Raw genomic sequence first — 23,552 nt, 5'->3', positions numbered from 1 at the left:
TCTCGCTCTCTCTCTCTCGCGCTCTCTCTCTCGCGCTCTCTCTCTCGCGCTCTCTCTCTCTCGCTCTCTCTCTCGCTCTCTCTCTCTCTCGCGCTCTCTCTCTCTTGCTCTCTCTCTCGCTCGCTCTCTCGCTCTCTCTCTCGCTCGCTCTCTCGCTCTCTCTCTCTTGCTCTCCCCCATCCCCACCCCTCTGTCTGACTCAGTGTTTCTCCTGAGAAACTTTTTCATTTTCCATCTAACAGTGATTGTATACCTTTCACGTGGGAGCTGTGCTGTTGTACGTTGGAGAAAGGATTTTCTTGCTGAAAATCTTTCCTACGAAGTATCTGGTGATTGTAATTAATGGGAATTTTGTTTCCATATATTCCTTTTAATTTTCATTTGGTTTCTTCTGAAAATGTGGTTTCATCAGAAGGCCAGCATCTTGCCTACAGTTTATTTTCCTACTGTTGTCCTGAATCTGGGTGCATCCCTTTGTTATCACAAATCTTCAAAAACCGGAATATAGCTAATGTGGGAAATGCAAAATTATGAAGCAAGTGCAAAAAGGAAATTAAATGATGTTAGATCTGAGGCATATTATTGGAAAAGAGGAAACTTAAGTCTGTTTCTAAAATGCTGTATCTGTCCTGGGAGTATTTGATGGGTTCAGTATAAAGAGTGATTTACTTTCCATTTATTTTACTTTAAAAGCGTCAAGTGAGCTTTACTGTGTATCTAACCCCGTGCTGTTCCAGTCCTGGGAGTGTTTGATAGCGACAGTGCAAAGGGAGCTTTACTCTGTATCTAACCCCATGCTGTCCCTGTCATAGAGTCATAGTCATACAGCACGGAAACAGACCTTTCGGTCCAACCAGTCCATGCTGACCCTAATCCCAAACTAAACTCATCCCTCCTGCCAGCTCCTGGCCCATATCCCTCCAAACCTTTCCTGTTCATGTATCTATCCAAATGTCTCCTGCATTCACCACTTTCTCAGGAAGCTCATTCCACACGCAAACCACCCTCTGTAAAAATTTCGTCTCTTGTGTCATTTTTAAATCTCTCTCCTCTCACTTTAAAAATGTACCCCCCGACCTTGAAATCCCCCATCCTAGGAGAAAGACAACTACTATTAACTCTATCCATACTTCTCATTATTTTATAAACTTCCAATAGATCACCTGTCAACCTCCTATGCTCCAGTGAAAAAAGTCCCAGCCTGTCCAGCCTTTCTCTAAAACTCAATCCTTCTATACCTGGCAACATCCTGGTAAACCTCTCCAGCTTAATAATATCTTGCCTATAACTGGGCAACCAGAACTGGACACAGTATTCCAGAAGATACCTCAGCAGTGTCTGTACAACAATATGACTTCCCAATTCCTATGCTCAATGGACTGCGCAATGAAGGCAAGTGTACCAAACACCTTTTTAACCATCCTGTCTATAAGTGATGCAAACCTGAAAGAAATATGTACCTGCACCCCTCGGTCCCTCTGTTCTCTAACACTGCCCGAGGCCCTACCTTTAATTGTATAAGCACGACCCTTGATTGTTTTATCAAAATGCAATACCTCTCATTTATCCAAATTGAACTCAATCTGCCATTTTTCAGCCCATTGACCCATTTGATCAAAATCCCTCTCTATTCTTAGAAAACCTTCTTCACTGTCTACTGTGCCACCAATTTTGGTGTCGTCCACAAACTTACTAACCATCCCTTCCATATTCCCATCCAAATTGTTTATATAAATGACAAATAAAAGAGAACCCAGAACGGATCTCTGTGGAATACCGCTAGTCACAGGCCTCCAGTCTGAAAAGCAACCCTTCACCCTGTTACTCTCTCTCTCCTGCCATTAAGTCTATTATTTATCCAATTGGCAAGCTCACCCTGAATCCCATGTGACCTAACTTTATTAATTAGTTTACCATATGGAATCTTGTCAAAGGCTTTACTAAAATCCAAATAGACAACGTCTACTACTCTGCCATCATCAATTAACTTCCTCAAAAAACTCAATCAAGTTTGTGAGACATGATTTTCCTGGCACAAAACCATGCTGACTATCCTTAATTGATGTTTGCCTCTCTAAATGTCCATAAATCCTATCTTTTATAATCACCTCCAACAATTTACCCACATCCGAAGTCAGACTCAAAGGTCTTTCATTCCCTGGTTCCTCCTTACAACTCTTCTTAACAAAGGTACAACATTAGCAACCATCAGGTACCTCACCCCTACTTGTAGCTGATGCAGATATTTCAACCAGGGGTCTCGTAAATTCCTCTCTTAATTCCCGTAATGGTCTGGGACACATTAGGTCAGATCTGGAGATTTTATCCCACCATTATATTCCCAAAACCTCTCAAACAACCTCTTCTGTAATGTGAACTGGTTTTAAAGCATCAGAGTTTATTTCTCTGCATTTTCTAGACTTCATTTGTCGTTCTCGGAGTGTTTGATGGAGGCAGTGTCAAGAGAGCTTTACTTTTCTATATCTAAATCCGTACCTGTCCTGGGAGTATTTGATGGTCGCAGTGTAGAAGGAGCTTGACTCTATATCTGACCCCAGCCTGTACCTATCTTGGAACTGTTTGTCAGAGACAGTAGAGGAAGCTTTCCTTTTAGCCTAAAATTGTAGAGGGTACTTTACTATGTATGTAGCTACTATATACCTGTCCAGGGAGTGTTTAATGTGGTGTTTCATTTCTTGGCTTTAACAACACTTGCCTTGATGTAGACATAATTCACAACATAAACACTGCAGAACTGCTGAATAAATGTTTTAATGATCCTGTTTATATTAATAACTGAGTCATTTTGAGATTGCGATCTCATCTTGTGGATCAGTTGACAGGTATGAACTAATTGAACTTGCCTCTAGTGGATTGACATCACCTCCCTGATTAGATTACTGTGTGGTAATCATTCCCACATATTAGTGAATCCAGCAGCAGTGCATATCTGTACCCTATAATCAGTTGGTGTTTCAAGGAAGACTGGTTAATAAATCAAAACCATCTGTACTTGTTTGATGTATATGTGAAAAACATGGCAGCATTCAGGTTTTATCGACCTACATTCATTCCTTGAAGCCTCAGTGAGATGTAATGGCTTGTTTTTATTTATTTCCAAAATATATATTTAATTCATAAATTATCTGAGTCCATTGCAAAGCAGTTCAAGTCAGCTATTGCAGAAAATACAATCAAATGTATCATTTTTCACTGAGCATTGCACTCTTGGATGCTTCCATCCTAATGCAAAATTGAAACATGTTCCAATTAATATTCCTTGGAGCATTGCAGCAGGTTCAGGACAGAAATGGTCACATGAGAGTAAAGTGGTTAATTGAGATAACAAACACACTTGGCGTAATTCCTACAGAGCGAACAAACAATTCTGGATGAGGATGGGTTGCATTTTGAGCAGGATGTTAGACGAAAGGGAGAGAGATGGGGAGAACATTGGGAACATGATTCTGGAGATGGGAGCATTTAGCAGGGACATTGCCCACTGTCAATCTTAAATAATTTCATCACCAATGTTATAGAACTGCAAGGGAGTGATCTACGTTAGTGGGTGGTGTCAATTTGGAATGGGGGGCTACTGTTTTTAATTAGTGGTGTTTTTCCAATTGAGACATGACGTTAGACCAATCTGTGATTAAATTGAGTTAATCTTTCCGATGACTGAATGTTGTGCCAAATAATTCGTATACTTTGAGTCACTAATGTGTTCTATGAAGTGATGCCAGTAGCAAATTTTTCTGGAGGTGATCAGATTTATGGTGTCTCCCTGCGTAGGGACAACATGTAATTCAGTCACACAAATCGGGAAGAGCCCCATCCTTGACCCCCAGCCAGCTCACTGCCAGTGGACTGTATTTGAATTTGGGACGGATCAAGCAAATCTTTGTGCTAATCCATGAGTTGCATCCAATGGCAAGTCTGTATGTTCGATGAAACCATTACCAGATTTGATTGTGATGCTTCCTATAGTAGAATAGCCACTGACCTTTGCTATCACAGTTCACACCTGAAGCATGGCCACCAGATTGAGATCCCAGCAGGTATTGTTGGTGTCCTGCTGTGTGACTACCACCTTTATTGATCATAGAATCCCTACAGTGTGGAAGCAGGCCATTCAGCCTATCGATTCCGAAGAGTATCCCACCAAGACCTACAGTCCCTACCTTATCCCTCTAACCCTGCATTCCCCATGGACATCCATGGACACCATGTGCAATTTCCCATGGCAATCCACCTAACCTGCACATCTATTCACTGTGGGAGGAAACCGGAGCACCCGGAGGAAACCCATGCAGACACGGGCAGCATGTGCAGACTCCACACAGACAGTCGCCTGAAGTGGAATTGAACCCGGGTCCCTGGCTAACCACTGAGCCAATGTGCTGCCAATTAAATGGGAGTAGATAGTTGAAAGGATAGGGAGGGCAGTATATGACATAGTTGCTTCCAATAGCATCAATGCGTTTTACTGCATCAATTTGCTTCATTTAGATTCCAGTTTTTAAATGATTGTGATTGAGTAATCCAGAATTGAACTGACTGGGGGTCAGAATGACTGCAGTAAACAGGATAGGCTGCATGCTATGTTTGGAAATAGCATGGACATTTTAAGGATTATAAAGGAAATTGACAAATTGAAAGATTAAGAAAGTTAGTTAAAAGGGAAGCTGGTGACACCATTATTAACTTTATATAATGGAATAAATTCCCAAGAAAGACTTTAATTGGGACCATGGTAGTTGGTTTTGTTTCTAGAAAAAGAAGGGATTGAGGCATGAAGTGGTGAGGTTGAGGGATGTGGTATATATTGTGGTTAGGGGATGTGGTTAGGAGGTGGGTGGGGTGATATCTGGCTACTCAGTGAAAACTGGCCTTCCTTGTTGGCCTCATGACCTTTAACCTAATGTGGTGCTGCTTTAACTCCATCTCCCTATTTTATAGTGATTTTAGAACCATACAGAACAAATAAAGGCCTTTAGGCCCATCATGCCTCTGCCTGCTGTTGTAAACTGTGCTGAGGCCTCTCCATCTGAAATGGAAGAGCCACATCCTCTGTCACCTCCTGCACCTTCACCTGTCACCCTTTTCAGTTCAGGAGAAAGTGAAGACTGCAGATGCTGGAGTAGCAGAGATGAAAAATGTGGTGCTGGAAAAACACAGCAGGCCAGGCAGCATCCGAGGAGCAGGAGAATCGACGTTTCGGGCATATGCCCGAAACGTCGATTCTCCTGCTCCTCAGATGCTGCCTGGCCTGCTGTGTTTTTCCAGCACCACATTTTTCAACCCTTTTCAGTTCACAAATTTTCAACTTCACAGTAACCATGGTGTTTATTGAAATGCCTTTCCTGTACAGTATTTATTTTTAATTGCAGTTTCCCTTTCTGTCAAAACACCTCATTATCGTTGCACTGGGTAAAGATATTGTGTGAAAATTATAAAGATATTTTACAGGAGTTGTAAATCTTTGTGATTCAGAATCTGATGGATGACAGGATCATATGTATTTGTGATTTGGTTATGCTGTCAATTAAACTGCGGTGAACCAAATTCTGACAGACGTAGAGAAGTTGAGCTGAAATAAATTGTTTAAAATCACACAACACCAGGTCATAGTCCAACAGGTTTACTTGGAAGTACAAGCTTTCAGAGCACTGCTCCTTCATCAGGTAGCTGGTGAAGCAGGATCATAGCACACAGAATTTATAGCGAAAAGTGCCATGCAACTGATGGGATATATTCAACAAACCTAGATTGAACAAACAGCAATTATACTCAGTCCAACACCAGCACCTCCAAACCATGGAAAAAACACAAGCTGTAAAGATTCTAGTTCTGCAGAGAGAAAGACAAACAGATTCACAAGGTGGCATTGTCTCCTGCTGGGGTTGGGAAGAAATTAGTCAGTGAATTCAGGACGGACCTAGATAGTGTTTTGACTGAAGGAGTGTATGCCTAGGAGAGAGGTGAGGTGGGGTTATTTCTGTTAGCTGAACATTCCCACCCTTAGAAGCTGTTTGCCTGACTCCAAGTGAGCAATTCCAATACACGCTTGTCACATTGTCGAGTGATTAAAGAACCAGTAAATCTGGTTTTGTCTGTGGATTCCATGTCAGTTAACACTATACCATTTCAGAGTTCTGTGGGGTAGATCTTGAGCCAGGTGAACAGTGGAAGGCATCACAATTAGCCTCAGTCCCAGCTAGGAGGTGCAGTTATTTAACTCACCCCCTACCAGAAAATCAAGAGTGTGGTGCTAGAAAAGCACAGCAGATCAGACAGCATCCAAGGAACAGGAGAATTGACGTTTTGGGTATATGCCCTTCATCAGGAAGGGCTTATGCCTGAAACATTGATTCTCCTGCTCCATGGATGCTGCCTGACCTGCTGTGCTTTTCCAGCACCGCGCTCTTGACTCTGATCTCCAGCACCTGTAGTGCACACTTTCCCCTAAAAGAAAATGCATACCCTGGAGACTGAAACTGCACCTTACTGCAGTAAAAAAAACCATGCAGGTGAAACTGAGCAGGACTCCTTTTTGGAGTCTTTGAACTCTCTCCACAGATGCTGCCAGTCCTGCTGCGTTTCTCCAGTGCTCACTGTTTTTATTTCAGATCTCCAGCATCTGCAATATTTTGCTTTTATTTGATTTTTCTGTCCTGCCTTCCATGACACAGTCCATGAAGTGGCACCATGTGGGTCTACTGTATATCCCACAGGGACTTTAACGAGAACTGTCTTGCTCTTTGACTGGTTGAGAGGGCAGAAAGGGCTTTAATGCCTCATTGGAAAGAGTTAAAAATCGCACAGCACCAGGTTATAGTCCAACACCAGTGTCTCCAAACCATCAGAAAGACAACATCTTTGACAGTACAATGTTCCTTGATGAGAGACGACGCTGATTAAAAGAAGTGAAGACCTTGAGATTCCTGGTAGCCATTAGCTGACAAGAGTTGTGTACCAGGATTGTGCGCAATAGCTATGTTGGTGAATGTAATCACTAAATGCATTGCAGTCCGCAATTATGTGGCAGAAACTGGTGTCCTTGAGAAGGTCACTGGGTTTGAGCTGTGTCATCTCTATCTCTGTTTACTGTCCCCTCCTGCCTGCTCTCATTTGTCCTGTTCAAGGTTTCTCTGTTTATGTTCTGCTGCTGCCCTTCCCCCTTGTCTCTCTCTTTCTGGGTATGGAGTTAATTATCAAAATATCTTTGAGTAGAGCACCACTGGGATTACAAAACACCACTGTTCTTAAAGGCACAGGATGCCTGTGAGTTTGTTGTTGCAAAACCATTTTAACTACATTGATGTTCTGAATTTATCCTTTGATTTTTGTCAGCTTGACTCAGTTGGGAGTGGTTTCTCTTCTGAATTCCAAAGTCATTGGGTTCATGCTGCATTCCAGTGACCTCAGCACACTCTGAGGACCCAGTTCTAGTACAGGAGGCGCTGCATTGTCAGAGCTACCCCGTTGAGACATTAAATAAAGGCGCTCCCTGTTCACAGAAGATTTACCAAAGCCTTGTCCTGCTCAGATAAGTGTTCAACATCCACTAGCAATATCAAACATGGCCCAAGGAATGCATGCTGTGTCCTGACCAAGGTTCATCCCTCTTCAAACAGGATATTAAACATGGAAAACTGCTTCTCCTTCTCACTGAGGGGGAGGGATGTGGCTGCTGCACATAGCTTTTAGCTTTGTGAAGATAATGATTTCTGAGAGATGTATTAAGTTGCTGTTTAAGTGTAACTTTTGATTAATTTTTCAAGCTATTGTAACCTCACTGGCAGCATGTAGCAGTAAGAGGATATTCTATATTCTGTACTACCTGAGTGCCATATCTCTGATTGTGGATATTCCCTCATGCATTATGGAGTACAATGTGAGACTGTAACTTCAGGTTCCAGCAACTCAGTGTGCCAATGACTGTCCTGCTGTGGAAATGTTTGCCTTGCTTAACGACAGGATGGAGTCGGGAGTTTGGGGCTGCACCAATTGCCAGCCCAGTTGCACACTTTCCCCACCTCAGCACAGGCAGCAAATAAGCAGGTGGATCTGTAAAGGTGAGCAGGGAGATCGGTGCAGGGGAGAGCAGGGACTTCTGTCTCAAGCACTGAGGGAACTGAGTTGTCAAAAGAAAATGGAAAAGTGTAGATTCCTTAGTGCGACACTGAGATGATGTATAATATCCAAAATTTGTGCACCTGGTAAATGTGAAAAGAACAAAAGACTCTTACTTATATACTGCCTTTCACAATCTCAGTAACCAATTTTTACTCGGTGACCTGCCACAGATAGCATGGTGATGACTAAAATAAATCAGATAATGTCATACAAACAGAAACAAAGTGCTGGAGAAACTCAACACATCTGGCAGCATCAGTGGAGAGAGAAGGCGAGTTAACATTTTGAGTCGAGTAACCCTTAGCCAGAGCATAAACTCTGAAATTTTAACTCTGTATATTTGTCTCCACACATACTGTCAGACCTGCTGAGTTTTTCCAGCACTTTGTTTTAGTTTGTTTCAGATCTCCAGCATCGCAGGGCTTTGTTTGCGACAATGTAGTGTCGTTGGTGACAGGTGAATGTTGGTTAGGACGTCAACAAGAAGTGCCTTGCTGTTTGTCTGGTTGAGAGGGCAGACAGGCCTTTAATACCTCATTGGAAAGCCAACAGCTTTGACACTACCACACTCCAGTACAGGGGCAGCTTGAATTAATGCTCTCGGGTGGAGCTGGAACTCAGAATCCTTGATTTGGAAGCCGAGATGTTACCCATTGAACCCAAGCTGACAGTGGAATTACTCTGTTCAGGCGTCACAGTTTATCCTGAAGTCTCATCACTACAGGTTTACCTTGGAGACAGTTTTGCAGTTCCCTGTGATAGCTCCCACATGTCCTTCCTTGTCAGCTTGCACAATAAAATATTTGAAATTGTGCAAGAAGCTGACATTGAGCTGATTTACTGCTGCACCAAATAAATTACGCTGCTGCTGATCCACTGTGAAACATGCCTGTTTCGGTCCAGTGCACCCCTGTCTGTTGTGACCCCTGTTAATGTACAAATAAACAATGGTGTCAGTGCCTATTATATGCAAAAATTGCAATTCAGAATGGTCTCCCAGAGTAACATTTAATCTCTCCTTGTAAAAAACAAATCCTTTTTTTTGTTTTCTTGTGAACATTGTTTATGCACTTTCCAGAGACTTGATCACTTAATCCGTGCTGACACTACAAAACCAGTACTGAGCAAGACAGGTTGGCCATTTTTCAGATGAGACTTTAAACTTCAGTCTGAGAGGCTGGTAAGCATTAAGGCTTCCACAGGGAGTTTTCACAAAGGAGCAGGGGAGGTCTCCCAAGTATTTTAGTCAAATTGTCATTCAACCAACATTACAAAAAACCAGATTATCAGGGTGGCACAGTGGCTCAGTGGTTAGCAACCAGGGTCCCAGGTTCAATTCCAGCCTCTGGTGACTGTCTGTGTGGAGTTTGCACATTCTCCCAGTGTCTGCGTGGGTTTCCTCCGGGTGCTCAGGTTTTACTCCCACGATCCACAGATGTGCAGGTTAGGTGAATTGGCCATGCTAAATTCCCGTGGTGCATTAGTCAGAGGGAAATGGGTCTGGTTGGGTTACTCTTCGGAGGGTCGGTGTGGACTGGTTGGGCCAAAGGGCCTGTTTCCATGCTGTAGGGAGTCTAATATAATCTAATCTGGTCACTGGTTGATTGTGAGAGTGTGCTGTCACCTTTTCCTACATTGTTAACAGTGACTACACTTTAAAAGTACTTTACAGCTGAGATGTACTTTGGGATGTCCTGATGTTGTGCACAGTGTGATACAAATGTGGGCCTTCCATCTTTTACTGTATTTCATTGTTTGCTTTGTCAGCCATTTAGTAAGTTCCAACCAGCATAGTTTGTGTCACAAGATTGCGTTTATTAAATCTGGAAGCAAAAAGCCACACCAGTAAAATTTGATTGTGATTAAAGCATAACCTATTCACAACAATCCTATAGGGAAGGAAACCTGTTGTCCTTTCTTGGCCTTCTACCAGCACCCCCACTGCAAGGTCGTTGACTCTTAACTTCCCCTTGAAATGTGCTGACAAGACACTACTGCGCATCAAATCACTTCAGGTGCTCCTTGCACCATGGAAAGCACTTGGCACTGCCTCCTCAAGAATGGGCATAAACCACCAGCCTTATTGCACATAATACCACAAGAATTAATTAAATTTCTAAGGAAACTCTTTTGAAATCCTATATAAGTTTTTGAACTTTGAGTATCACCTGATTTGCTACTTAACAACAGGCTTAGGCTGTACTCCTCCTCTCAGAAGCAAACAGGTCAGTCTTAGTTTCTGTAATGGTGCTCCAGTGAAGTCAGATAACTCTGTAAGACTGAGATTCAAACACTGGAGCCTCCCTATTCTGTGTTTTTCTGACCAGTTAGTCTCACTACAATTTGGAGGAATGATGTTGGGGTTATTGCCAATACAGAAACCTCACAATTGGAGTTCCAGCAGCAAGATTATCAGCCTAGACCTGGACAAGAGCGTGGAGTACATCCCATTCTGGCAATTTGTACAGATGAGGTGCAATTGCTCAGGTCACCAGTCATGCACATTGCACGATGATGGGGTGCAAGGCGCAGTTGTGCTGAGTGTTTATGTACAAACCCCAAACAATGTGAACCAAGATGTTGAAAGCATCGTTTCTTTCAGGGTGTCTCATTAGGTGTCATCTGGGCAAAGATGCTCTTCTATATGCTAGTTCATCATGTACAGTATATGAACATATACGCTAGAGGCAGAAGTAGATCATTCAGCCCCTTAAGCACATACTACTGTTTAATAAGATCATGACTGATCTGATTGTGCCTTCAATTCCTTATTGGATAGCTTCCCCTTAGACCTGTAAGTAAGAATCAATCTAACTCGGCCTTAAAACAATTCAATGACTATCTTCACTGTTCTGTAAGGAAGAGAAAGCCACAGTTTGGCAAACCTCTACATTAAATCAGAGACCCCAGAATCATGTCCCCAATTTCAAAAAGCTCCCACAAAGAGAAACATCCTTTCAGCATCTACCATGTCCAGTTCCTTCAGGACCCTTGTTTCAGTGAGATTGCCTCTTGGTCTTCTCAACTCCAATCAATACACACCACATCTGTCCAAATTTCCTTACGGAAAAACATCACATTCATTGCGGGAGCCTTATCTAAGCTACCTCTAATGCAATCCCCCTCTTTTTTATATTCCATCCCCTTTGCAATAAATGTCGACATAGTGTTTGTCTTCCAAATCATTTTCTGTACCAGAATAAAGTCATAGAACCCCCTACAGTGTGGGAATTATAATGGTGCTCCAGTGAAGTCAGCTAACTCTGTAATACTGATAATTAAACACTGGAACCTCCCTATTCTTTCTGACCAGACAGAAAGACACAGAAGAGGGAGGCTCCAGTGTTTGCTTCTCAGTCTTACAGAGTTAGCTGACTTCACTGGAGCACCATTCAGCCCAACAAGTCCACACTGACTCTCCGAAGAGCATCCCAGAATCCCCCCACCACATCGCTCGCCTGCCATAATTTCAAAAGATTTTCCTTAGAGATTTAGTTAAAGTTAATTCTTGTGGTGTGGGTATCCCTGTAACCCTGCATTTCCCACACATCCCTGGACACTATGGGTAATTTAGCATGGCCAATCCACCTAACCTGCGTGTCTTTGGACTGTGGGAGGGAACTGGAGACCCGAAGGAAACCTATGCAGAGAATGTACGCACTCCACACAGACAGTCGACCGAGGCTAGAATCGAACCTGGGTCCCTAATGCTGTGAGGCAGCAGTGCTAACCACTGAGCCATTGTGCCACCCTTAATTCATGCACCATGACCTCCCAAAGCCCTTTGTACATTCTAGTGTTGTAATTTCTCATCATTTAAATAGTACACTGTTTAAATATTTATTCTATCCTTTTCTATTCTTCCTGTCAAAGTGAACAAGTTTGCATTTTTGCACATTACTATACTCCATCTGTCAAATTTTTGCGCACTTACTGAACCTATCTATTTCCATTTGCAGACTCCTCCTCTTTACAACCTACTTTCCTATCTGGCCTTGTGTCATCAGAAAATTTACCAAGTGTACATTCAACCCCTTTATCTAAGTCATTGATATAGAAAGTGACTGAAGTTTCAGCTGTTTGCTTCAAGTATGCTTTGAGCTGCACATGAAGCCTGTCCAAGATAGAGGAGCTGGCAATGGAAGCTGATTGCTTTAGTCTCTCTGTAATGTTGTTGCTGCTGTATGGGGTCTGTACAGTGGAGACACTGGAGACAACTTTATATTTGTCACTTGTCTGGCCTCCCTTGTCACTAGTCTGATGGGAGAGCATTACATGTGGAGAGCAGCCAAAATGTCACAGGCATTGATGTATTATGTATGCTTGCCTGGTTTTTAATGCAGGAGCTGGTTCCCACGGAGACTGAATATGTATAAATGCGGAGGAGTTATGTGCTGGTCTGTCTCTTAAGTCCAGGATAGAAAGTAGCGAGATAGAAACTTGAACTTTATTGCAGCAGCAGATGTGTCCATCCAAGCACACTGGCCCAGTGCAGTGTGAAGGGGCTTGTTACTGATCCTTATTAACAAGTTCCTGCCCTAATGTTTGAGAAGTTAAGAGGAAGTGTGGAGTCTAACTTGTGCCGCACTGTCTCTGGGTTTTTAGAATCTCTGGTCACCAGCTAGAGGAGTGCCATAGTTTGAAAGCCTTGGGGTACCAGCAGGGTGAGAAAAGAGCCTCTATGTTCCAATCAAATGGAACTTTGTGTGTGCATGACATTTTCACACCGTTCGTGTAAAATGGGAAGAATATTCCGCTCCATACACTCATTTGCAAACTTGGGCTATGTTCAGAGAACGTATTGTAACCCAGGAGTGTAATCCTCATGCTTTATCAGTGACTGTGATGAATTGACGTGACAATTAATGCTCTGTTTTGGTGTTGCCTGCTCCCAAGGTGCACATGGTGCATCGTCAACATCAGCTTGCTGACTTGTCAGCAGTCAATGGGCATCTAATCATATAAGCCAAAGTGAGGGCTGCAGATGCTAGAGGTTAGAGACAAGATTAGAGTGGTGCTGGAAATGCAGAGCAGGTCAGGCAACATCCGAGGGACAGGAAAATCAACGTTTTGGGCAGGAACCCTTCATCAGGAAGGGCTCCTATACAAAACATCAATTTTCCTGCTTCTAATCATGAATCTAATCATATAACCCAATGGGAAGCAACTGAAAGGACTGCACAGTAAGTCCATCACTTGACATTAATATATAAACTGTTCCAGAATGATGAGCTCAGTAATGTTGTTGAGAATCTTTTCACAGTATCGTGACAAAAGATCAAAAGATCTCCTTATGATCAGTCTGAGGTTGGTACCAGAAATGATCCAGTGTTGGATTGATCTGTGGTTGTACTGAACTTTGCTGAAAATTAGATTACTTACAGTGTGGAAACAGGCCCTTCGGCCCAACAGGTCCACAACGACCCGCCGAAGCGTAACTCACCCAGACCCATTCCCCTACATTTACCCCTTCATCTAACACTATGGGCAATTTAGCATGGCCAATTCACCTAACCTGCACATTTTTGGACTGTGGGAGGAAATCTGAGCACCCGGAGGAAATCCTCGCAGACACGGGGAGAATGTGCAAACTCCACACAGAGAGTCGCCTGAGGCGGGAATTGAACCTGGGTCTATCCTGAAGAAGGGCTCATGCCCGAAACGTCAATTCCCCTGCTCCTTGGATGCTGCCTGACCTGCTGCGCTTTTCCAGCAACACATTTTCAGCTCTGATCTCCAGCATCTGCAGTCCTCACTTTCTCCTTCTACTGAACTTTTCCAGGCTTGGCTGCTGCGGGTGTTTTGTTGCAGGCTGCAGTCTCTCTGAGGTAAAGTTCCTCAGATGGGATGTCTGTTCCCCTGAGAATAAATAAAGCATTTTGGAATTCCTTCTTCTTGCTTACACTTGCTTTCAAATTCTCTTGTCATTTCACCTCCACATCTTTGCAACCTTCTTCACTGCGAGAACCTTCCAAGATCTCGCCTCCAAATCTGACTTCTTATGCATCACTGATTTTAATTCCCCATTATTGGTGAGTGCGACTTCAGCTGCCTCGGTCCTAATCTCAAAACAGGAAACTATGGATGCTGGAGATCTGAAACAAAAACAGAAACTCAGCAGGTCGGACAGCATCTCATAGCGTCATAGAGATGTACAGCATGGAAACAGACCCTTCGGTCCAACCCGTCCATGCCGACCAGATATCCCAACCCAATCTAGTCCCACCTGCCAGCACCCGGCCCATATCCCTCCAAACCCTTCCTATTCATATACCCATCCAGATGCCTCTTAAATGTTGCAATTGTACCAGCCACCACCACTTCCTCTGGCAGCTCATTCCATACACGTACCACCTTCTGCGTGAAAACGTTGCCCCTTGGGTCTCTTTTATATCTTTCCCCTCTCACCCTAAACCTATGCCCTCTAGTTCTAGACTCACCCACCTCAGGGAAAAGACTTTGTCGTTTTATCCTATCCATGCCCCTCATTTTATAAACCTCTAGAAGGTCACCCCTCAGCCTCCGATGCTCCAGGGAAAACAGCCCCAGCTTTTTAACCTCTCCCTATAGCTCAAATCCTCCAACCCTAGCAACATTCTTGTAAATCTTTTCTGAATCCTTTTAAGTTTCACAACATCTTTCCGATAGGAAGGAGACCAGAATTGCACACAATATTCCAACTGTGGCCAAACCAATGTCCTGTACAGCTGCAACATGACCTCCCAACTCCTGTACTCAGTACTCCTACCAATACTCCTGTTTGGTTTAGCTCACTGGTTGGTATAGCTCAGTTGGCTGGACAGTTGGTTTGCGAAGTAATGTGATGCCCACAGCATGGGTTCCATTCCCACACCAGCTGAGGGTACCATGAAGGACTTTCCTTGACTCTCCTCTTGGGGCGGCAGGGTGGCTCAGTGGTTAACACTGCTGCCTCACAGCACCAGGGACCCAGGTTTGATTCTAGCCTCAGGCAACTGTCTGTGTGGAGTTTGCACATTCTCCTCATGTCTGCATGAGTTTCCTCTGGGTGCTCCTGTTTCCTCCCACAGTACAAAGATGTGCAGATCAGGTGAATTGGTCTTGCTAGATTGCCCATAGTGTTAGGTGCATTAGTCAGAGGGAAATGGATCTGGGTGGGTTACTCTTCAGAGGGTCGGTGTGGACTGTTTGGGCCGAAGGGCCTGTTTCCACACTGTATGTAATCTAATCTAATAAAGGAAAGCATACCAAACGCCGCCTTCACTATCCTATCTACCTGTGACTCCACTTTCAAGGAGCTCGGAACCTGCACTCCAAGGTCTCTTTGTTCAGCAACACTCCCCCGGACCTTACCATTAAGTGTATAAATTCTGTTAAGATTTGCTTTCCCAAAATGCAGCACCTCACATTTATCTAAATTAAATTCCATCTGCCACTCCTCAGCCCATTGGCCCATTTGATCAAGATCCTGTTGTAATCTGAGGTAACCTCCTTCGCTGTCCACTACACCTCCAATTTTGGTGTCATCTGCAAACTTTACTAACTTTACCTCTTAATGCTCACATCCAAATCATTTATGTAAATGATGAAAAGTAGTAGACCCAGCACCGATCTGTGGGAAGAAAGTAGAATTCATGTTTCAAGTCTTCATCAGAACTATAAATAGCTAGAAAAAAGTAGTATTTTATGCTGAAGTTGGGCAGAGGGAAAGGAAGAGGTGAGCAGTTGGGTGGCAATGGAGCCCAGAGATAGAGAGAGAGAGAGAGACATGAAAAGGGTCAGTAAACAAGGAGATAGGGATGGCAGGCCAGAACAGAAGAAAAGATGCAGAAGTGATAATCTTGGGAATTCCTTCCCTAACCTCTCTTCCTTGCTATCACTGTGTGAGGTACTTCTTAACACCTATGTCTTTGACCTATCGTTTGACCACCTAATCTAATACCTGCACATACGGATCGATGTCAAATCATGTCCAATTATGTCCCTGTGAAGCACATTGAGATCCTTCAGTACGTTGAAGGCAACATATAAAATCCAGATTGTGCATGGATCAGTGATTGAATTACTTCACCTGTGTAATGATAAAATGACATGGTGTGTGTTGTGTCCAGATATATACTAACCTGTTGTCAGTATATTGTCAATGTGCTGCTATCCACATTGTACTCCCTGTGGAGACACAGTGGATTTTGTCCTTTTAAATGTGACGTGGAGGCAATTGACAGTAACCTATTGATCAATGTAGAATGATAGTGGGCAGCATTTTAAAATTCTTTTTCTTTCTCTCATGCCACCCTCAGATGTCATTCCATCCCACTCTGGATTCTACACGAGGAACACGGCATCACGGTTTGGTGGAGAGGGTTCACAGAGACCGGAGTCACATGATATCACCTCGCCGACGCCAGCCTGCAATGGATAAACATGGCCGACAGATATCCTTTGCCTGTATTCCCCTCCCTTCCCAGTCCTGCGTTATATTTGTAGAATTTCATTTTTGGTTTTAGTAAAGAATGATGTTAGACCTGCAAAACCTTTTTTTCAGCTGTTTTAAAGGATTTGCATGAAATTACCTATCCTTCCAATTACTGGTTTGGGTTGTATTTATATAGAGCATTGTGGGCTGTATAACAGAGGAATGCAGTGCTCAGGGTTATAGTGCTGTTACTGCCAGTGATGGCAGTGGGAGCAGTTTGCGGAGGTACAAGCAGAAGCCTGATCTTTTCTATTGTACATTTGTACAACCAAACCAAGCGCACTCAGCAACAGCAGTATGTTACTTGACAATTCAAGGATATTATCCAGTTCACTAGCCAGTGTAAGAAACAGGTTGAAATGAAAGTCATTAGTCATAGTTCTGCAAAGAAGAAGGTGATGATGAAGGAAAAGGAATCTTGTGAAGTTACAGTTTTCTACTGAAACCTGCCTAGGTTTATTGTTAGGAGAAAGTGAGGACTGCTGATGCTGGAGATCAGAGCTGAAAATGTGTTGCTGGAAAAGCGAGCAGGTCAGGCAGCATCCAAGGAGCAGGAGAAGGGCTCATGCCCGAAACGTCGATTCTCCTGCTCCTTGGATGCTGCCTGACCTGCTGTGCTTTTCCAGCAACACATTTTCAGCTAGGTTTATTGTTAGTAAAGAGTGTGGATCAACAACAACTTGTTGGACTAATGTTGACCCTTTAACAGAATATTATGCCCCACGTTTCATTCAAGGTAGATTTCAAGGAATGTCTTAAAGAACAAGAGAAGGTGAGAAGTTGAAGGATGCAACTCCAGAATTTAGAGACAAGGCTACTGAAGGCAAGATCATTATTGACTTGTTGAGTGAAGGACAAGAGACCAGAACTCGAGGAGCGTAGAAATCTTGAATGGATACTGAGATGAACCATAGTCTTTGGTTATGATGTAATTGAGCATAACCATTTAATTTGTCTAAAGTCATATGACTCAAGTCAAAACTGACCCCCTGGCAGTCAGTCTTGGCCCCTTTGCTACTTACGACATGATTTTTAAAAAAATTTTGCTGAACTCTCATTCTCTGTCATTCCTCTCAGTTATAGTTATCTGTGTTCCCCCTGAGCTACCCAGCTACTTGAAGGTTCTTCTGAGTTCTTGCACTGGGTGAGAGATGTGCCATTGCACTGGCTTCTGATTTCAGAAGTTGCTACTGCACGTGGACCTTGGAGGTCCGCACCCTGGAAAATAAATTAGAGGGACTACTGACTTTTGTAGTCATATTTTCCCAGGAGTGATCCAAGTTTGGAATGCATTGCCTGGAAAACCCGTGGAGGCACATTCAATTAAGGCATTCAAGAAAACATTGTTTCTATCCAAATAACCATCCAATGTGCAGGGAGAAAGGTAGGAGTTCAGCACTTAGACAAAATGCTCAGAGAGCCAATGTGGATACAGTAGGCTAAATGACTACCTCCTGCATGACAGCAATCAGTGACTTCCTCCTCCATCTTCACACATAAGTAATGGGACATTGCAACGTAGTGGTAACGACAGTGAACTGGTAATCCAGAGACCCAAACTGAGCTCTAAGGATATGCTTTCCAATCCCATGATGGCTTCTGGTAGATTTGAAACTAAATTAATGGAAGTCTGAAATTAAAAAGCTAGTCTCAGTGATGGTGACCGTGTTCTTAAATACCCATCTAGTTTATTAATGTTATTTACAGGAAAGAAATCTGCTATCCTTACCCAGTCTGGCCGACAATGACTCCAGACCAACAGCAGTAGCATTGACTCCTGTAGCTTTCAGAACTCACCAAGCAAGCCATTAAGGGCAAATAAGGATGGGCAGCATCCACGAAAGAATAAAGAAAAGAAATTCACAGCTTGGTGCTCTGTCTCCTGCTTTCATTCATCTTATCCAGATACTTAAACCTGAGGAACTCCTCGCTTATTCACACTTTCCCCTTTAGCTCACAATCCACAGCCTTTTAGAACTCAATCTTGGTGTCATTTGAGCTGCTGTATCTTGAATTGCATTGGATTCTTTCTTCCTCTTCTGTCTTTGTGCTAAAATGTACTCTTAACCCAGCCTTCAAAGCAGGTTTTTCCAGTAATTCTTGGTATGGACTAATCCAGTAAACAAAGTCAAAGAGTGGAGCTAAAACCATTTTTGAAGTGAACTATAGCGTATGTGATTAAATAGTTTGTTGTTTACCGTAGTTTGAAAGGCTAAAAACTTGTTTGTGAGCAAAACCTGATCTAAATCACAGCACCAGAGTCCTGGGTTCAATTCCCGCTTGTCTGTGTGGAGTTTGCACATTCTCCCCGTGTCTGTGTGGGTTTCCTCCAAGTGCTCCAGTTTCCCCCCACAATCCAAAGATGTGCAGGTTAGGTGAATTGGCCATGCTAAATTGCCCACAGTGTTAGGTGTGTTAGTCAAGGGTAAATATCGGGTAGGGCAATGGGTTTGGGCGGGTTTCTCTTCGGAGGGGCGGTGTGGACTTGTTGGGCCGAGGGGCCTGTTTTCACACTGTTGAGAATCTAATCTAATCTAACTGCTACAGAATTTGAGGTACCAGCTTCCCCCCCCCTCATTGGTGTGGTCCCCCCTGCCTCTTGAGTGAGAAGGTTCAGTCCTACTCCCAGACCTGATGTTGCAGTTAAGGCTGGACAGTACTGAGTGTGTGCCGCATTGTCAGAGCTGTCCTCTTTCAAATGATGGTTGAAACCTGATTTGGCTGTCGAGTAAATGTTAAAGATCTCTATTCAAAAGTCTTTTTCTGGCCTGTTAGTGTGTCATGCATAGAATCAGATAATACAGAAGATGCTCTTCAACCCATCAAGTCTGTGCTTACAAATCTGCTAAGTCAACAGGAATTCCACTTTCCAGACTTGGCTCATCACCTGGTCAGTAGCATCACAGTTTTAACCTCCTACTTGAAACCCACACATTTAGCTCATGACTTCAGGGGTTGAAATTTTACTTTCTCACATCCTTTGCTACCCAGTTAAGCTCTGAACCAGAGACTTCCTGATCTGAGTAAAAGACTGCGGGATACTGTAAGTCAGAAACAAAAGTAGAAATTGCTGGAAAAGCTCAGCAGGTCTGACAGCATCTGCAGAGAGAAATCAGAGTTAAAGTTTCGGGTCGAATGACCCTTCCTCTGAGCTTGTCACAATTTCTCTCCACAGATGCTGCCAGACCTGCTGAGCTTTTCCAGCAGTTTCTGTTTTTGATTTCTTGATCTGGATGTTTCACATCTAAGCTGTCCATAACTAATTCCGTGCTCTGTAACTTTGTTGAAACTATTAGCATGAAATTGCGAATTGTGGGTTTGACTGCTGTAACCTTAGCCATTTAATCTCTGGCATTAGTTCATTGAATTTCTAAAGTGCAATAAGTTTTAATCACTGAAACCTGTGATACAGAAATAATTGAGGGAAAACTGACATGATTCAGAAGTGAAACCAAAAGAACTGTGGCTGCTGTAAATCAGAAAGAAAAACAAGTTGCTGGAGAACCTCAGCAGGTCTGGCAGCATCTGTGAAAAGAAATCAAAGCTAATGTTTCAGGTCAGGTGACCCCCCTCCTCAGACCCTTCTCAACCTGAAACATTAACTTTGATTTCTCTTTCACAGATGCTACCAGACCTGCTGAGGTTCTCCAGGAACTTCCAATTCAGAAGAGAAGCTGTTTAACAGGGGAGAGGTCTATTGTTCTTTCTGTGTTGAAATGCATGTGCTTCCAGCTGCCTGTGAGTGAGATATTTTACACTGCATACTTAATAACAATCTACAGTTTAACGGGTTTGGTAAGAAATTAACCACATTTTTAAGTAGAGTTTTGGAGCTCTGGGAATATCCACTACATCACATCGTTGTTTTCTCTGGTCAAACACTGAATCTATTATCTTTAAAAGAAAGGTTTTGCATTTGCAAATCTTGGGATATTTCAAAGCATTTTGCAACCAGTTAATCAGCACGGTGGCTCAGTGTTAGCAATACTGCCTCACAGCAGCACCCCAGGTTCGATTCCAGCTTCCATCTTAGTGGAGCTTGTATGTTCTCCCCATGTCTGCGTGAGTTTTCTCCAAATGCTCCAGTTTCCTCCCACAGTCCAAAGGTGTGCAGGTTAGGTGGACTGGCCACGCTCAATTGCCTGCAGTGATCAGGGATGTACAGGTATGTGGGTCACCCATGGAAATACAGGAATAGGGTAGGTGGATAGGATGCTCTTCGCCGGTTCAGTGTGGACTCGATGGGCCGAATGGCCTACCTTCACACTGTAGGGATTTTATGAATCTCTGATTCTAAAAGCACCGATGAAGTATCATCACTGTTATAACATAAGGAATGTGCAACAATTTGCACACACAAAGCTCTCACAAACAGCAAGTTGTTATTAAAAAAGATGCATTCTGACCATGATTCCAGGGAGCGTTCCCCCATTCTTCTTTGAAATAGTGCCATGGGATTATTTCCTTCTACTTGAGAGGACAGGCAGGTTCTGAGAGATGACATTCTTGGCAATGTAGTGTTCCCTCAAGACCGCACTGAAATGTCAACCTTATTTGTGCAGTTGAAATGTCTGGATTGGGATTTTAATCCACTGCTGTCTGCCACGGAGGCAGGAGTGCTGACTCACTGAGCCAAGACCCCTTTATAAAGAATGTTTCATGCACTGTCTGAAGAGAATGCTCTGTTGTCCTATCTGCACCTCAAGATAATTTTAGCAGTAGGAAGTGCACTGCCCGGAGAGCAGCAGGTACTATTCCGGAACACTTCTACATTAGTTAGCCACTGTCAAGCAACTGTAGGCCTCAGCATCTGTGAAGAGAGAAAATCAGGTGTTACATACAGTCAGTGTTTATCAACTACAGCTGGAAAGTGTGTACAGTCTGATGATGGAGGTATCATGCTGTCCTGACCTCGTGTGACTGTTTGTGCATACTTGCCTAGCAGAAACAGGAATGCTAGCTGACCTCTTCCCTTAGCTTACCAACATCCACAGAGGACTTACAGTTTACCTGTTTGTTATTGAAAAGGCACTTTGACACGACCAGCTATCCCTAGTAGCCACACACGCAGACGACAAGCAACATGAATTTGACTGGGACAACACTACCATTATAGGGCAAGCGAAACAAAGAACAGCCAGGGAATTCCTAGAAGCATGGCACTCATCCACAAACTCCATCAACAAACACATAGACCTGGACCCAATATACCGGCCACTACAGCGAACAGCTGAAACTGACAACCGGAAGCGGCAGGGACAAACCACTATAAATGCCGGAGGAAACACCACAGAAGCGCTTCACAGGAGGCTCCCAAGCACTGAGGATGTCACCTAGACGGGACGAAACGTTTGCAACAAAAACTTCCAGCTCGGCAAACAGAACCACAGCAACGAGCACCCGAGCTACAAATCTTCTCACAAACTTTGAACTTTGATATTATGATTTTTTTTAACAGTAAGAAATGGGATATTTTTGTGTTGCACGTGTGAGCTGTGTGACTGCTGAAATATTGTCAAGTGGCATTTCCTGTTTGGTTGGGGATGGTAACCGGAATCGAATATTATCACCTCAATGGTGTGAAAATGATTCAGATTTTCTGATACTCTGCTGTCGGATTTGGTGATTGACTGTCAGTTCAGTGCCTTGTGATGTTTCTAAATTAACCACCATGTGTCTGGCAATTTTGACATTTTCATCAGCTTCTATTTAATGACCTACTGTTAACACAGGTTGCCCTAGATGAGGCAAAGACATCACTCTCCTGATTCACACTGAGCAGCAAGAATGTGTTTTTGGGGATGGGGTGGTTACGAAGGGTTTTAATGCATGGTCTGGGCCGAGCAAGGTGATACTATCCCAGGGAAATCAGCCTTCCTAATGCTTTTCACAGATACAAGCATGGCTTATGGTCATGAACCAAGGACTGTGTGGTTGAGTTCAAGTCTCACTGTGGCCACTTGTGAGGTTACAGTTTGTATCATATAGTTGTAAATCTGGTGCTTCATGCACTGGCACCTGTTTCAATCAAGGAAGGGAGCTTGATATCTAAACTCCCATTACAGTGCGACAAATTAATTGCAGTGTTGGTCGTGTGAACTAGTGCATTTTTATCAAAAGAATAATACATATTGCAGGCAGACAGTGTGGTTAAGAGAGCATTTAGCACGCTTGCCTTTCATTGTTCAGATCATTAAATGTAGGAATTGGGACGTCATGTTGATGTTGTGCAGGATATTGGGGTCACTTTTGGAGTACTGTGTGTAGTTCTAGCTACCCTGTTATAAGACTGATATTATTAAACTGGAAAGAATGGACATTTTCAGATATAAAAATAGACTGGAATGTTTTTCACTGGCGCATTGGAAGTGGAGAGGTATTGATAGGACTGATTAGGAATAGTCAACATGGCTTTTTGCGTGGGCAGAGCAATAGATGTAATCTATATGGACTTCAGTAAGGCGTTCGACAAGGTTCCCCATGGGACACTGATTAGCAAGCTTAGATCTCACGGAATACAGGGAGAACTAGCCATTTGGATACAGAACTGGCTCAAAGGTAGAAGACCGAGGGTGGTGGTGGAGGGTTGTTTTTAAGACTGAAGGCCTGTGACCACTGGAGTGCCACAAGGATTGGTGCTGGGTCCTCTACTTTTTGTCATTTATATAAATGATTTGGATGCGAGCATAAGAGGTACAGTTAGTAAGTTTGCAGACGACACCAAAATTGGAGGTATAGTGGACAGAGAAGGAGGTTACCTCAGATTACAACAGGATCTAGACCAGATGGGCCAATTGGCTGAGAAGTGCAGATGGAGTTTAATTCAGATAAATGCGAGGTGCTGCATTTTGGGAAAGCAAATCTTAGCAGGACTTATACACTTAATGGTAAGGTCATAGGGAGTGGTGCTGAAGAAAGAGACCTTGAAAGTGGAGTCGCAGGTAGATAGGATAGTGAA

General features: G+C 43.3%; 1 protein-coding gene across 3 annotated transcripts in view; it reads left to right on the top strand.

Annotated features, from left to right (window-relative positions):
- Window positions 1-23,552, top strand: part of crtc3 (CREB regulated transcription coactivator 3) — a 78,919-nt gene that overhangs the window by 20,090 nt on the left and 35,277 nt on the right. For all 3 annotated transcript variants that reach the window (XM_043680497.1, XM_043680498.1, XM_043680496.1), the window contains exon 3: window positions 16,419-16,553. In XM_043680497.1, the coding sequence (XP_043536432.1) occupies window positions 16,419-16,553 (135 nt within the window). The remainder of the gene's footprint in view (window positions 1-16,418; window positions 16,554-23,552) is intronic.

The sequence above is a fragment of the Chiloscyllium plagiosum genome, chromosome 40 (genome assembly GCF_004010195.1).
Source record: "Chiloscyllium plagiosum isolate BGI_BamShark_2017 chromosome 40, ASM401019v2, whole genome shotgun sequence".
NCBI lineage: Eukaryota > Metazoa > Chordata > Chondrichthyes > Orectolobiformes > Hemiscylliidae > Chiloscyllium > Chiloscyllium plagiosum.
This window is presented reverse-complemented; position numbering and strand designations above follow the sequence as displayed.